General features: G+C 37.4%; 1 protein-coding gene across 3 annotated transcripts in view; it reads left to right on the forward strand.

The window, feature by feature from the left end:
- IKZF1 (IKAROS family zinc finger 1) overlaps nt 1-15,184 on the forward strand; it is a 68,703-nt gene extending 53,519 nt beyond the window's left edge. For 2 of the 3 annotated variants that reach the window (XM_058833382.1, XM_058833383.1), the window contains 2 exons: nt 1,929-2,054; nt 10,683-15,184. In XM_058833382.1, coding sequence (XP_058689365.1) covers nt 1,929-2,054; nt 10,683-11,386 — 830 coding nt within the window. In that variant the 3' untranslated portion in view covers nt 11,387-15,184. Of the gene's footprint in view, nt 1-1,928; nt 2,055-6,360; nt 6,496-10,682 lie in introns of all 3 variants that reach the window. The other variant, XM_058833381.1, reaches the window with a different exon arrangement.
- Nucleotides 15,185-15,446: the final 262 nt, after the last annotated feature.

Raw genomic sequence — 15,446 nt, forward strand, 5'->3', positions numbered from 1 at the left:
GTTTGGGAATAACCAGGGCTGCTTATCACCATACCTGCTGAGGAGATGGGGGTGGCCACTATCCTGAGAGCTCTTCTCACCCTGAGGATCTGAATATCCCCATCCTGGGGTTAACCAAGCTGTGAGCTGGCCACAGCGTGTTAGCAGCAAAGAAATTACTGAACATGTCACACAACCCTTCACCAGAAGAACTGGGATTTTTACCATACTTCTTGGCTGATTCAAAGTTTCTGTATTAGAGATTCATCTTACAAGCTTCATGTGAATAATCCATTTCATGGAAGTACAAACATGACTTAAGTTGATAAATGTTTTAAGGTTAGGGATAATATAAAGTTGAAACACAGTCTTGTATTCATCTTCAGCCTAAGGAATGAACACTGCCTACAGCATTTAGCAGGAGTTGTTTGTTGCACATTGTTATTACAACTACTTTGAAAGAGAGAGTGGGGAGAAGGTAGAGGGTGGGAGAAAGAAAGATAATAATTCCACAAAAGAGGACTCTGGTGAAGTTTTTCCATGTCTCTCTCAACAGTGATAGGGAGACATGAATAAATATTTTTGAATAGATACACTTCCCCCATTATCATGAACCTCTCATTGACAGAAGCCACAGTCATATACCTTCTGTGAAGTAAAACCAATTTAGCACATTTAAAGTGCCTTTAAAAGCAGAGTGCCCTCTCATCTAGTTTCCAAAGCTGCAAATGCAAATTGCTATTTGGATGGGAGACCTCCAATACACATTTCTGGAATTGACACTGGTAATGTTACTGTGAAAGTTGATTTTGGGTTCTGGGTGGCAGAAGGGGAGCTCTCAAAGTGATTTTTTTGTGCTCCAAAAAATTAGGGGAATTCTTCTCTAGCACACGTATTGAATAATAAGATCCTTAGAGTTGATCCTAGATTTCCAAAATAATTTCCATTTCTCCTTTTTTTTCCCAGCCTGATTGAGGAAAACACATATTTTAAATAGTATTTTGCCTCCATCTCCCTTGTTATAATTGATTTTCATGAATGCACAATTTGAAACATAGCTTTTCATATATATATATATATATATATATATATATATATATATATGTATGAAATCTCACCTAGACACTCCTGGCAAACACTGAGAATTCCATAGTTAAAGAGACAATGCCTAAACTATAGATAATGATTATTTCCTGCAATTGGCAAATTGACACCAATATATTATAAAAGAAGTTGAATGTCTTAATCTGATTTTCACCTAAGAATCCATAGATAAAATTCAGAAATTAAACTGTGTAACTATCTGAAATTGTGAAATCACATATAAAATTACAGTATTGTTGTGTTAAGACAGAAAATTAAAGTCCAGAAGTACACAGAACAGTATTTTTGGTGAAAAATTCCTAGAACTAGCTAGATCTGGACTGGTGTAATACAGAAAATAAATTATCATGCCATTTATCTTGAATTTCCAGAAGCAGAAAACATGCAAAATCTAAGATCTTCTTAGAAGAATTGATCTGTTGTTCTGGTTCTGTTTACACCAGAACTGACCTCCAACCAAACAAGTCTCTACCTGCACCACCAGTTCATCCACTGGCAGTCTCTGTGCAACTGGACACTAAAGAAACTCCTCCCAGACCTTTGAAGGTGTCTCAGTTTCTGACCTGTGTAGATGCAGTTTTTAAAGATTTAATGTCACCGTCTTTATCTGATCTGAATCACGTAAAATCAGTTTGCAGCACCCATAGAATTAGCCCGTTGATGTAAAGATATGCAAACAATTTTTCATTAGTTGTTTTTCACTTAGATTTTTAAACTGATGAAATCTTCCTTCACCACAGCATGTATTTATTTTTGAGGTGGACTTTTTATCTCTTGTCCTTACCATTGCTAATATGCTGTTGAATGTCTCATCTGAATCTCATAATAAATTGTGTTTTCTCCAGTTGGCAAACCCCATAAGTGTGGATACTGTGGTCGCAGTTACAAACAGCGCAGTTCTTTGGAAGAACATAAAGAACGTTGTCATAACTACCTTCAAACCATGAATCTCTCAAGCAGCATCTATCCAGGTAATAAAAGTGTCCATTTGGGGAATACTGCTGTCCTGTAATAAATGCAGAGAAAGGAGGACAAAAGAATCGGTAGTACCATTTGTGGCAACTTTTGCTTTGGAGAGTCAGGCACATCCCCCATCTGTATGATACTGTGTCTGGATTTACTCTTTATTTGATAAACATTTGGCTGTTTTTTCACTTTGTTTAGCTCCAATAAAAAGCCAAAGCACAATTCAAACATGTAGCAAAACACTTGCAAGGCTTGGAAAACATCAGTTTGTCATCTCAAGACAATATGGTTACATCACCTCACCGCCTTCTCTTGGAGGCCTAAATTGCAATACACTTGTGGATGTATTTTTAATCAAGACTTAATTCCAGTGTTCTAGATAGGGCTGAATAATCTGCACTGCACATCTCCTCCCCTTCCCTGGCACGGCTTAAAGGGCTCACTTGACCACTGGGATCAACTCATCTAACAAGGATGAGCTATCTGGCTTTGATTTTATTCTGCCAAGCAAGAGGACATAAAGCCAGAGATATTTAATTTAGGCAGTTTGTCTTGAGACAAATTAGCCAGAATGGCTAATAATTGTTTGACAACCTCCTTCCCAAGCTTCCTTTTGAAAGAAAATGGGGGGGAGGTAAGGACCTGTGTTGAGACTAGTGTAATGATGAAGGTAAAGCCCATTTCTGGGAGAATATCAAAAAACTATGCTCAGAAAGAGAGCAAGCAAATATTGGGGCTTGGGTTATATTTTTTAACAAAGATCCAGATAATCTGTATAGGACTGATCACAGTGATTAGCCATACAAAGTCTCCTTGCGTGTGCAGTTTTAGATGGAGAAGATCCAGCTTCTCTGGTAGAGTTTAAACCCAGCCAGTAAGTTCCATTTCCTGCATATCTTTTTAATCCTGTCATTTATATGTTATTTAGTTTGTCAAATGACAAAAATGGCAAGTTCTCTCTGCCCTCTGCAGTGATGCTTCATTTAATATTTTATATCTGTACAGAACCTGAATATGTTTTTACATGCTATCAAATAATGTAAAGTATATGCACATAATGATAGCAGTGAATACAACTGAGATGCTTCTGCAGACAGCATGTTAGAGCAGTATCCCTTCTAATTTTATTTAGGGGCTGCAGAATATATGAATAGAAAACCTCAATGTAATAGTATACAGAAAGCAGCAATAATTATTTCTCAAAGAGGTACCAGGATTTAGAAGCAAATATGCTGGTTTGGGATTTCAGTCTTCAGTGTCTGGCACATGGATTTAAGTGCCTGCACACTGAATTTGAAAATCTGTATGAATGAGTGGCTGAACTACTATGAAACTCTTAGTAAGATAAAACTGATGTCAGGAATCATAAACTTTAATAAGAAATTAAACAGTTTTAGAGACTGACCCTTGTTTATATCAAATCCTGACAAGAGAGATTGCACTAGTTACAACTAAATATCTAATAACTCAGTAGGATAAAAACTTGAGGAATTAATTAATGCTTTGAAATAATCACTTCTTGTATATACATTAAAATGTATGTATTTCTTCTTGTATATTCTTCTTGTATTCTTGTATATTCCATATTTGACATAATAGGACTGCTTTTGAAAATTAGAAAAAATATTAAGTTAACTAAAGAGTTTAAATCTCATATTCAGCCAAAGACTTCAAGCTTAAAGAAATTTAGTCCTCAGTTAACAAATCAATGCTATAGTATTATAAAAAGTGAAACTTTCTTGCATTTTTCCTAGTATTTTGCATGATGAAAATGTAGAAAAAACAGTTGAGAATGAGTGGATATCCTGTGAATTTTACTGTATTCTATAATATCTCTAGAAAAGCTAGTAATTATAATACTACTCTTCCTAAACTATTTCAAGGTGTGATGTGGATCTGTTAGAGCCATTATTCTGACCCCTTTTTCCCCCAGCCTCAAAAAAAGTTGGTACAAAAATATCTGCTAGAGCATCTGATTTGACATTCTGCCACAGCAAGATTGCTTTTTACAGCATTTTTAAAATACTTCATGCAGTATACATAGAAAAATGTCAGTAGGGAGAACCTAAACTTGTAGAAGCTTTCCCTCAGCTTCTAACTCTAACAAATGTAATTGAGAAAGAACTTAAATAAGGGAAAGATAGAATAAAAGGGAATAAGAGGAACAAGAAATTTTAACTTGTGTTTTCTCTCTTTAAGAGAAAATATACACAAAATTGGAACCTAACAAATTTAATGGCAAAATATTTATTTTAGAGGACTATAATCTCACTGTCCATGTCAAGTTCTTCTCTCAGACATATTACCAGAGTTTTGCATTTGAGTTGAATGGAAGTGTGCTGAAGTCTTACCAGACTTAAATAAAACAGCAGGAGAAGTAGTTTATGAAGTTTTTAAAGGTTCAATTACAGTTCTTCAGTCACTGTGAATTTTTGTTTGAAAAGATAAATTTATTTTTTTTTCAGTTCATAGACACCAAATTATAGAGAAATAGTTATTCATTTGGTAGCAAATTTCAGAGGGTTTCAGTTGCAAGTGCTGGGGATTAGTACATGATACAATTTGCTTCCCTTTTTAATAACAGTTTTAGAAGTTTGAAAGTTTGACTGTTGAATATATGACTTACCCTCTCTCGAACCAATTAGAAAAGGAATTTTACTAATCAGATATTTCCTGATCATTGCAACTTTTAACTAAATATTCGGTCTTTTGTGTCCCTGTTGAATGTTTGCTTTAAAACATTCTCTGTAAGTCTCTTCCTGAGGTGGTACCTGGAAGCCTTGGTCAGAATGAGATGCTGGTGTGTGCTTGTTCAGTGGTGGCTATGTACCATAAACACCTTTTACTCTTCTGCACCTTCATGACTAAATTCTTCTCATTGCCTGCATTGGTCACAATCTTTAGTGTCTTACGGGACTGGAACATAATTCCATGAAACTCCCTGTAACTGTCATTGGCACTGGCATTTTCATTGTCACTGTAGTATGTGATGCTGCAGCAGGGACTCAGGAACCAGTTGTGTACTCAGTTTGGTTGCAGGGCATTGCTGAATAGGACACTTCACCTGCTCCTCACAGTTATCCATCAGAACTGATTTCATGTATGTCAGGAACAACAAAATTTTCACAATCATCCTTTTATGGCTGTGGTATATTGTTAGAGTAACACTGGATTGCAATGATGTGCTCTCAGCTATTGAGAAACACCCAGGTACCAGAGTAATGGGCCCTGTGAACCAGTAAATCCAGTGATAAAATAAATTCTCAGCAGGCACAGAAGGAAAAATGTAGCAGAAGGGGTCACTTAATTGAAACAGCTCAAATAATCAAAGTATAAAAATCATCTTTTGCGTCTTTAATAGCAACTGAAAAGTTCAGGAAAAATGTCCATATCTTAGTAGCAGATAAAAGTAAAGTTAACTTCTTTTTCTCCCTTGACAAACAAACAAACAAGCCTCCAAACCCCACCAGCAAAACAGTTGTGCTGTGATCTCAGTGCATTCACCTTCCTGTTAGATGCTAGAAGTCAGAAATACCTTTCCATACATTTTTCACAGTCATTGTTTGACAGTGCATTTTCATACATCCCTTTTGTTTCTGCAGAAAAATACTGAAGTAAAATATACTGAAAGTGAGATAGCCTCCTTTTTCTAAAGCCTCACAGTTAAGCCTCTAATTCTACAGCCTCGGCAGCAGCGGGAGGTTGGGAAACAGGTTTGGTTATTGGAAATCAGTGTTCCACTGAAGATGTGGTTTTATAAATTAAAATTGTTAAAGTCTGAAATGCCATCAAGGCGGTATTGAAATATTTGCTATAGGATAAAAGGGGCTGGAGACAAGGGTTGGTGTAGCTTCCACTGCTGGAGTTGAGAAGTTTATCCATTTTTCCTGCTGAGGAAGAAACTATCATACGGGGGTCTCACTGGGAGAGGTGTGGAAGGACATTGCGGGGGATTTCAGTAGTAGAGTGGAAAGATGAACTGCTTTGTGTCCAGGATAAAGGTAGGACCTAATTTATTCACAGAAATGCCGAGTGGCTGTAGAACAAGGGTGGAGTGATTATGTGACATACAGGCAGAAACCTTGCCTCTCACTTTTGTGTCCTAAATGAGGAAAACATGAGCATGTACATAGATTAATCAGCATGAGGGAATTTGTTACTGAGAGTCAGAATTGTCCTGTGTCTCATATGCTGAGCTCCTTTGTCCAGCTGCTTGGGAGCTAAAAGACATTGACTGACAAACAATAACCTAAGACAACAGTTCCATTAAAATGGAACCTGCCTAACCCTTCTGATGTCATTTGATTTCAGTCATAAAAGATGAAAATAACCAGTGTGAAATGGCTGAAGACCTGTGCAAGATAGGGTCAGAAAGAGCCCTCGTACTGGATAGACTAGCAAGTAACGTCGCCAAACGTAAGAGCTCTATGCCTCAGAAATTTGTTGGTAAGAGTTAAACATTCGCTGTCTCCTAAAAATAAAATAAAACAAAGCCCCCTAAAAGATTACAGCATTTTTACTTTTGCTTTATAATTTTACTTGTTTTACTAAATTAACAATATGTATCTCTATAGAAGCAGATACAGAGAAGTGTTGGGAAAAAAAAAGCCCTAAGCATCTCCAGCATAAATTTCTGCATGTTTAATTTTTCACATCTGGAGATCAATTTTACGTCTTTTTCCTGCCTTTTTAAAAGCTTAAGGACCTGATAATTACAAATCTGAACAGATTCTTGAAGTTGCCCTAAGAACCTGAAGATAGGTATAGAAGTTTCCTGTTGGGATAGCATTGGACCACACTTTCAGAGTTATTGTATTCAATTCTTGAATGACATTCAGATCTGGGCATATTGGTGTTTCTGAAAGCATTTGTGAATAGTTGAGCATAGACTGGGTAATCTTCCTGTTGGAAAAATATTTTCATTTTTACAGCCTAAATTAATATGTTAATATTAACACTAATATGTCTGAAAATAGTACCTAAATGAAAGGACCTTTGTGTACATTCTATGAATGATGCAAAAACTTCATGCCCATTTGCACGTAGCAGTTCTTGTCTTAATAATGACAAATTTGACATTAAGCCTATAAAAATGAAGGCTACACATATTGTTCTGTTTAGTAGGCCTGTCTAAGTAGGGATTACATCAGTTTTGTAAGATCCACAGATAATATTTTGTTAGGTATGTAAGGTCGGTCTTCAGTAACTAAAAACATGGGAGATCAGAGAACAGCATATACTCATATCTAGTTAGGTTCTTTTTTAATTCTCTGTATATTTTTAAAAATACTATTCTCTAGGAGACAGATTAAATTTTCTGAAACAAAATGCATATTAAGAAGGTCTTCAGTCAAAAGTCAAGGCAAAAAAAAAGAGACCAGTTTATGTGACAGAAAATGCAAATATACTTTCTTGAACAAGGAAAAGGTGAAAGGAAAATTAGTATTTCCTAGACAAGGAAAAGGGAGTTTCAGCTATGTCGGGAGGTGCAACAAAATGTTTTAAATTAAATTCCAAGGCTTTATTCAAGTCCAAAGACAAAAATTTTAAGACATAGTCAAGGATAAGAAATGCTTATGCTTATTAAAGAGCAAAAGCTGTAGTAGAGATAGATACCAAATATATATCAACTATAATATATATGTAACGCAAAGACTTAGTTTAGACACTCTAGTATTGGATTAGGCAAGGTACCAATTCTGTGAAAGCTCCAGGAAGACCAGAAGTGCTAAAATTTAAAGGTACTATGCAATGTGTCCTTGAGCGTGGACTGGCTGTTTAGTTCTGTTTTCCTCTGTTTACCCTGAGAAACTGTAAAGAAAGCCAGTTTAACTATGAGTTTTAGGAGGGCAGAGTTTCCTGTCAGTTTTTCAGGGTGAAGTGTAGGAAGACAACCTACTGACAGCAGATATTTGTGGAAATTTGCTATCCTTCAAAAGGAAAAAGTTTTCTAACAAGAAAATGCTCCCAAATCCTTTCCTTTCCAAACCTCATCTGCTTCTTCATACAATAGAAAAATTCCTTATTAACACAAGGTTGGGCTAGCTGTTGAGGAGAGCTTTTGGGTACATGTTTATTACTCTTGGAGATTATCATGTCATCCCAATACTGTGCTGAATTCCAGAGAGAAGGAGCAACTGTCATCCTTCACATAAGGGAAGGAGTGTTATCTGCTTTACTAGTTTTTCTCAAGAATAAATTTAATTAATTTTAACCAAATTCACTAAAAATTAATTACCTTACAAAAATTAGATTGTTCAACAAATTCAGCCAGTTATACTGTAAAATTCTCTCTGTATTCCAAACTGGAATAGTTCCCAAACCCAAAAGAACTGGGCCATCCAAACCAGAGTGAGAACTTCATGAAAGGTTGACATATGGCTATAATGAGGAATAGGCAGCCAAGAGAGGGATTAAAAAATACTAAGAGAAAAGGTGGCCACATGCTCTGAGTGCATTTTTACTGTTTAAGTACCTCATGCAGAACCCTGAGCAGTGCAAACCTTGAAGTGCGTCAAACCATTAGCAGTTTAATTTACTTATGCTCTAATAACCACAGAAATGAGCTATTATTTTTAATGAGTGCAGGTATTACTGCATTGCCCATACATAGAAATAGTACCTGCCTACCCTACCTTTGTGTCTATTTTAGACACTTTGCTTGGAAACAAATTTTTCTTATGAACACTTGATCCTCCCAGCACAACTACCAACTAGTTATGCTACATAAAGCAAATACTACCCAAGAAACAGATATTAAATCATGCTTTCTGGATGCCCAAAATTTTGTTTATAATGAATATCAGTTCAATTTTTCAGTGGTGTGCAATGCCCATGGAATATGAATGATTTTGACTTCATTTTTGCTCCGTGAATAAAGTGTATACATTCACGTTAAGAGGATTTTTCTGTATTTAATTCAAGAGTCTTTTACAATGCCTATTTTGAATCTTAGGCAACTCTGCCTGAAAAGTATAACATTATAAAGGATAAATCAGGAATAAAAAATAATCTAGCCCAAATTGGCAAAATGATTGGGAAAGAAAATAAGATAAACTGGAAGCTTGTGTAGCATAGCAGCTATAGGTACTTGTGCAATGCTCCGAGTATTTCTTTCTCTGCTTTCAGAGCATGGAGATGGTATGAAGCCATATCTTGTGGAAAATGTAGACCACAGGACTTCCTACACTTTAGCCCCCATCATTGCAAAAGTGCCATGCTAAAAGGTTTTTGGTCTCTTCACTGACTTTGAATGATCAATCTCAGTAGAAACTGTGTGGAAAATTGTTGATAAAATAATGTGCAGATCTTCTGATAAAATTTCCATGCTTCTGTTAGCATTTATTTTGACAAATTAGGACTTTCCAAGACATACCAGTAAATTTCATGTTGATCAGGAAATTGTGATAGCACTTCACACAGATATTTGTGGCTTTTAGTGTTTCCCAAGATCTGAAGAGCTAGAAAATTCATCCAGACTATTAACAATATGTTATTGGTAGATCATAGGAGCCTTTGAAAATCTTTGACCTCTTTACATTTGCATGAATTTATTAAGGGCCTGGTAATAACTTTGATGGTTTACACTGTTAGAGAAGACTGCTCATGTTCATAAAATCAGCATCTGTACTTTTCCACTCCTAACTTTTCCCTTCTATATTTTCCTATCTGTTCAGTAATAGGGGGGGAAATTGTAGTGAAACTCAGCTTTCATTACTGGATTATCCAGCTAAATATACATTGGTGTTGTCCGATTTAAAAAAAAAAAAACAAACCCAAACAGATTTACCCCTTACTTTTGGCATCCCATCAGATCCCAAAGTTACCAGTAACAAGTAAGCTTGCTCTAGATAGGGCTTTCTGCCTTGAAAACTATGCTCCAACTACAAATGCACTTAAATTTTTTCCATGATTCTTGGTTACTCCTGTACACAATAACTTTTTGACACAATATATTTAGGAACATGGGTAGCTTCTGGTAATGTCTCTAAAATGGCTTATGGTAGGTGTGTAGGGATGGTGGCAATACATAAAATAAATTTTTTGTTTATTCTTCTCCAAATGACATGTATGTGACCACATTGCTGATGTAGGTTATTTCTAAGAAACTGAAGGTCTGAAACTAAACCATACAATTTCCAGTCTAAGAATGGATTAATACCTTAGGTATTATGGACTTATCCTTATACCTTAGGTAAAAATATTGATAATATGCTTCATGCTCTGAAGCATCAGGCCAAGCTTGCTGTGGCTGTGTGGGCACACCAGCTTCACCAGCCACAAAGGCAGTGCCTCTGCTCACTGTAGGAGGCAGATGAGGGACATCAGTGAGAAAGCAGAAAGACATGACAAAGCACTAGATCTGTAGCTCCCATGAGTCCCCGTATAATTATTTCCAGTATTTCTTTCATCCATTTGCTTTTCCAAAGCCCTCAAATTATTATGCATGCTAAAAAAGACCGCCAACTGACCACTTTTCTGAGCAGCTGTATTAGAGAACTGTGAGTACCTTAGGTGGATCTCAGAGGTGGATTCAGTCAACTCTCTTCTTCCCTGTTTTATTGATCCATTATGTTAATTTCCTTAATCATGTAGAAATCAGCCCTCTAACTCCTCACTGTTTTTCACTGCAGGTGACAAATGTTTGCCCGATCTTCCATATGATGCCAGCATCAACTACGAGAAGGAGAATGAACTCATGCAGACGCACGTGATTGACCAGGCCATCAACAATGCCATCAGTTACCTGGGGGCAGAGTCCCTGCGTCCCCTTGTCCAGACACCGCCAAGTGGCTCTGAGGTGGTGCCTGTCATCAGCCCCATGTATCAGCTCCACAAACCTCTCGGGGACAATCAGATTCGCTCCAACCTCCCTCAGGACAGCACAGTGGAAAACTTGTTGCTGCTTTCCAAAGCCAAGTCTGTCTCCTCTGAACGAGATGTCTCTCCCAGCAACAGCTGCCAAGACTCAACAGATACAGAGAGCAATAATGAGGAGCGCAGTGGATTGATCTACCTGACAAACCACATAAGTGCTCATGCAAGAAATGGCATCTCTATAAAAGAAGAAAACAGGCAATACGATGTCTTGAGAGCAGGTGGTGACAATTCCCAGGATGCCTTCAAAGTGATCAGCAGCAATGGGGAGCAAGTAAGGGTTTACAAGTGTGAACACTGTCGAGTCCTTTTCTTGGATCATGTGATGTATACAATCCATATGGGTTGCCATGGGTTCCGTGATCCTTTTGAATGCAACATGTGTGGCTACCACAGCCAGGACAGGTATGAATTCTCTTCCCACATAACTCGAGGGGAGCACCGTTTCCACATGGGTTAAAACACTGGCCTCAACACACACACATTGAGCCTCAACAGCTGTATTATTGGAGCTGCATGAGCCATGACAGAAATAAAGCAAAAGTCAGCTGGACAGTAAAAATCACAAGAGAATCAGAAGTTCAGCAATGTTCTCCCATAAGAACAGGGTTTTCATTTTGGTAGCATGCATTGCAACTCAGTTTTCTAAAATGAGTTTTTACTGAAAATGTTTGATCACCAAAAACCTTTAGTAATCTAAGTAGGAGCTTTTGTAGTCACATTGCTGAAAGCCTTTCCCTGAACTGATGCTTCTTGCAAGCCCCCTTGCCAGAACTCTTAACCATGCGCAGGATGCTCTACACAATGAGGACACAACAGGCAGCAGTGGCCAGGCTTTCTCTCTTAACACCCTGGGCATAGGGCTCTTCTACCAGATGTGTTTTTTTTTGACTTCTGGTATTATTTGACTCTTTTGAGAAGATTGAACTCAACTAAAGATGGAGGGACCCATCTCAGATGACTTCATGGACAGCTGGGGTGGGATGGAACCACCCCCAGCCAAAAGGTTGTGAGTTGCTTTGGTGGTAAGAAGTAGAACATTTCCACCTGCAAGGGTGCTACTGGTATTTACATCACAACATGCCTTGTTTGTGTCACTAGGCAGACAAACAGGAATGCAAAAGATAGAAGAAACACCTTGTAATATACTCTGTGAAGTATGAATTGCATTTAATGTATAGAAAAAGAGTATTGTTGGCTCTTTTTGAATAAATATTTTCTCTTCCTATACAATAAACCCCCACTTTTTGTTAAGCAACCCCTCCTTTCTCTGCATATAAAAGTTACAATGTATTTAATTTTTCTTTAAAGTTTTAGTTATTTAGAAAAGTATGATGTACAGTTGAGAAAGTAGATAGGTATATGTGTGGAGAGTCTCCTTAAGCACATTTTTCATCTTTTTAAACTGTCTGGGAAATATCCAAATGTCCCTCTCTTAGATATAAAAAAAATCCCATTTTGCTTGCAGAGAAGATGTCCTCTTGTAAATTTTGTGGCTCTACTCACAAGTGTTGCACTTGATTATTTTTAAAACACTGAGAATAATTAAACCAGCCAGTCAAAATTTTCAGCTGTCTTCTTTTTTCCTGGAATTTGCCATTTAATGAGGGACCAAGGTCCACAAGCTATGGAGAGCCTTTACTTCCTACCCAACCAGTCATTTAATGAAGTGCTTTGAGTTACTTTTCCTTCAATAGAACTAATCTTTAGATTAAAAAAAAAAAACAACAAAAAACAAAACGTTTTTTTTTGCAGAATGGACACCAGAGGCTGCAGCACTTTGCAGAATGCAAAAAAGTCCACCAAAATCTTTCTCCCTGGTGGGTTCTGCTGCAGGTACTGTAGCTTTAGTTAGAATCAAAACTTCTATGACAAATAGATTTTAACTCCAAACACATCTGATAAAAAACCTCTTTTTTAATGCTTCTACTCAGCTTCCTCTTCCAAATATTTAATTTCTGTCCCTGAACACCCTCATGCTTTAAGACTGGGTAAAAAAATTTTTTGCAGCTGCATAAAAATATGTCATTGGTGCTGCAATATTTCCTGGGCAACATTCATAAAAATGACCCATCTTATTAACTAAATTTGTAAGTACTTCCACTCTTCATAAGGAATGGATATTTTACAATAAACACAGTCAAATACCAAACAAGACTAGCAGTCTTGTCATACATTCACACATTTTCCATTCATAAGTGCACACAAGCACATGTATTTACTATAAAACAGATTCAGTGGAACCATGAACTGCTTGTACCTCGGCTAGAGTGGCCTGATACTACACTTGCAGCTATATTTGATAAATATTTCCTATATATACATACTGTTACAGGCATGCCGAGTTCCTTCTTCTGCTTTCACTTTTGCAGGTGTAGGTCAGGAGAAACAACACTGAAGCTGAGGAAGGACACTGATGAAAAAATGAATCACAAATGTGTGCTTGTACAACCTCAAGCCTTGGCTGTTCATGCCGGCTGTGAGGCACTTGCTTCACTGAACACGTGGGCATGATGGTGTTTTTACACTGATCCTGCAGGAGAGCCTGACATTGCGGTGGCTTTGTCACCAGAGATGAATGCTGGGTAGGAATGCCCACAGACCCATGCATACATCCACAGCAGGGAAAGCACATTACTAGTACATGTTACGCCCCAAAAATGAGCAGCATGAACTACAGACCCAAAGGTGGTCAACTCTATTCCCGCATTAGAACTCAGTTACTTTAAAGGACTTTATTGATGCCCTCTACTCCTGCGTTATAACTATAATAAGACTTTATCACTTGTTACCTTCCAGCCCAAGATCCTGTATGAGGGGTAGGCACAAGGAATCCCTGGACACTTTCATGCCCCAGCCATGGTCTTGTCATCAATGCCTGCTACACATTCAGCTTCAAGACAGACTGTACTTGGCAACAAGGTGTTACCAAATACTTTGTATAGGAATGATCTGAAGAGGACTTTCCAGGGGGTAGCTTACATGGATGAGTTTAATTTAATTTATACCTTTCTTTAAGTACAGTTGGAATGGGTTCATTTTTCATAGCTAGTAAATATACACTCAGCTGTTCTTACCCCTCTCCAATTTTGATTGATGCCAAATGAAAGGGGACAAAGTAATTTCTAAGCCCTGCTGCAATGTCCTGTGTGAGATCAGACATTGGCTGTACATAAATGTTCTGCCTTTACTGCTCTTAGACCTCTTTTCCGTTCTTCTTAGGTTTAGTAACTATAACCCCCATGTCCTATTTTTTTCAACCCTTCATTTTAAGATTTCCCCAGCTATACAGGGTAGGGGGATGGCAGCTCACTCAGGTGGTTTTGTTTCTTTGCCTTTACCAAAAACTAATACAAATAAAGCCACATTAACGAACCGTGTAAAGAAGCACAGCTCCAGTTGTGAGTTCAAGTGTACCTCAAACACAGCTTTGAAAGGAGATTACTGATTCCTGTGTAGGTTTGCTACCTTCACCACATCTCTGTGCACATGCACTCATGTCTGAGTCCCTGTGTCTCTCCTCTTGTTGATATGCACATGCCCTCGCTGCGGCTTTGTGTATCATTTTTTATATACATTTGTATGTGTAGATATATCTAAAATGGTTTGTATGACATGATGATGCACTGTCACTCACAGTGGGTTTGTTTCCTGGCTCTGGAGTTTTCCTATTTATACTATAACAGAATATGTTGATGTTGTAAAATAAACAGTACAGTAGTGTAAGTATATTAAGACACAGTGATTCAGGGCATAGTCTAAAGGCAGAGCAAATGGCATTTTCTGTTCACTAAAGGGATTTTTTAGGTTTTCTTTTTTCCTGTGTTTTTCTCTTTGGAACAAAATAGTCTTCAATTTGTTTAGAAACAAGTGGTTCATTAATTTTATTTATGAAGATATCCAAGGACAGCATGAAAATAGGATGTTGTGTATGTGTACATTGAAACAAACTGTGCCCTCAGAAAAGTTTAGTGTAATCTTTTTTTTTCTCTTTTTTTGCTATGGTGCAATACCCTGATATGGCTTAGTTGACCTTTAAAAGGAGTAAATATGTGAGTGGTTTTAAGTTTATATCTGTTTTAAAAAGGTAAAAAATAATTGCTTCCCATTCTTTCCCCAGGCATTGGCTTTTCTAATAGAAGAAGTTGTATTTGCACCTTTTTTCTTTTCTTTTTCTTTTGCTGTCGTTTTATATTGTAACTTCATTTTCTCTGAGAATATTGTACTTAAAAAGAAAAAATTATTTCATAAAAATTGGAAATGTTATTAAATTATGTCTGCAAACTGAGATGTATCTTTTTGAGATGAGATCAAGATGAAAACCCTAAGCCCCAGAATATTTTTGTCGCTCTCCTGGTGGGTGAAGGAGGCATTGGGCACAGCTGGAGGCTCTGTGTCTGTTGGTGTGACTGTGTGGGAGGGGACACAGAGTAAGGTAAGGTGCAGGTAGACAGAGCCCAATGGGAAGTCTATCCATGTTGTCCCTGCACCATAGTGAGTCCATCCGTGCTGGCTTCGCA

Source organism: Poecile atricapillus, chromosome 2 (assembly GCF_030490865.1).
Source record: "Poecile atricapillus isolate bPoeAtr1 chromosome 2, bPoeAtr1.hap1, whole genome shotgun sequence".
Taxonomy (NCBI): Eukaryota; Metazoa; Chordata; class Aves; order Passeriformes; family Paridae; genus Poecile; species Poecile atricapillus.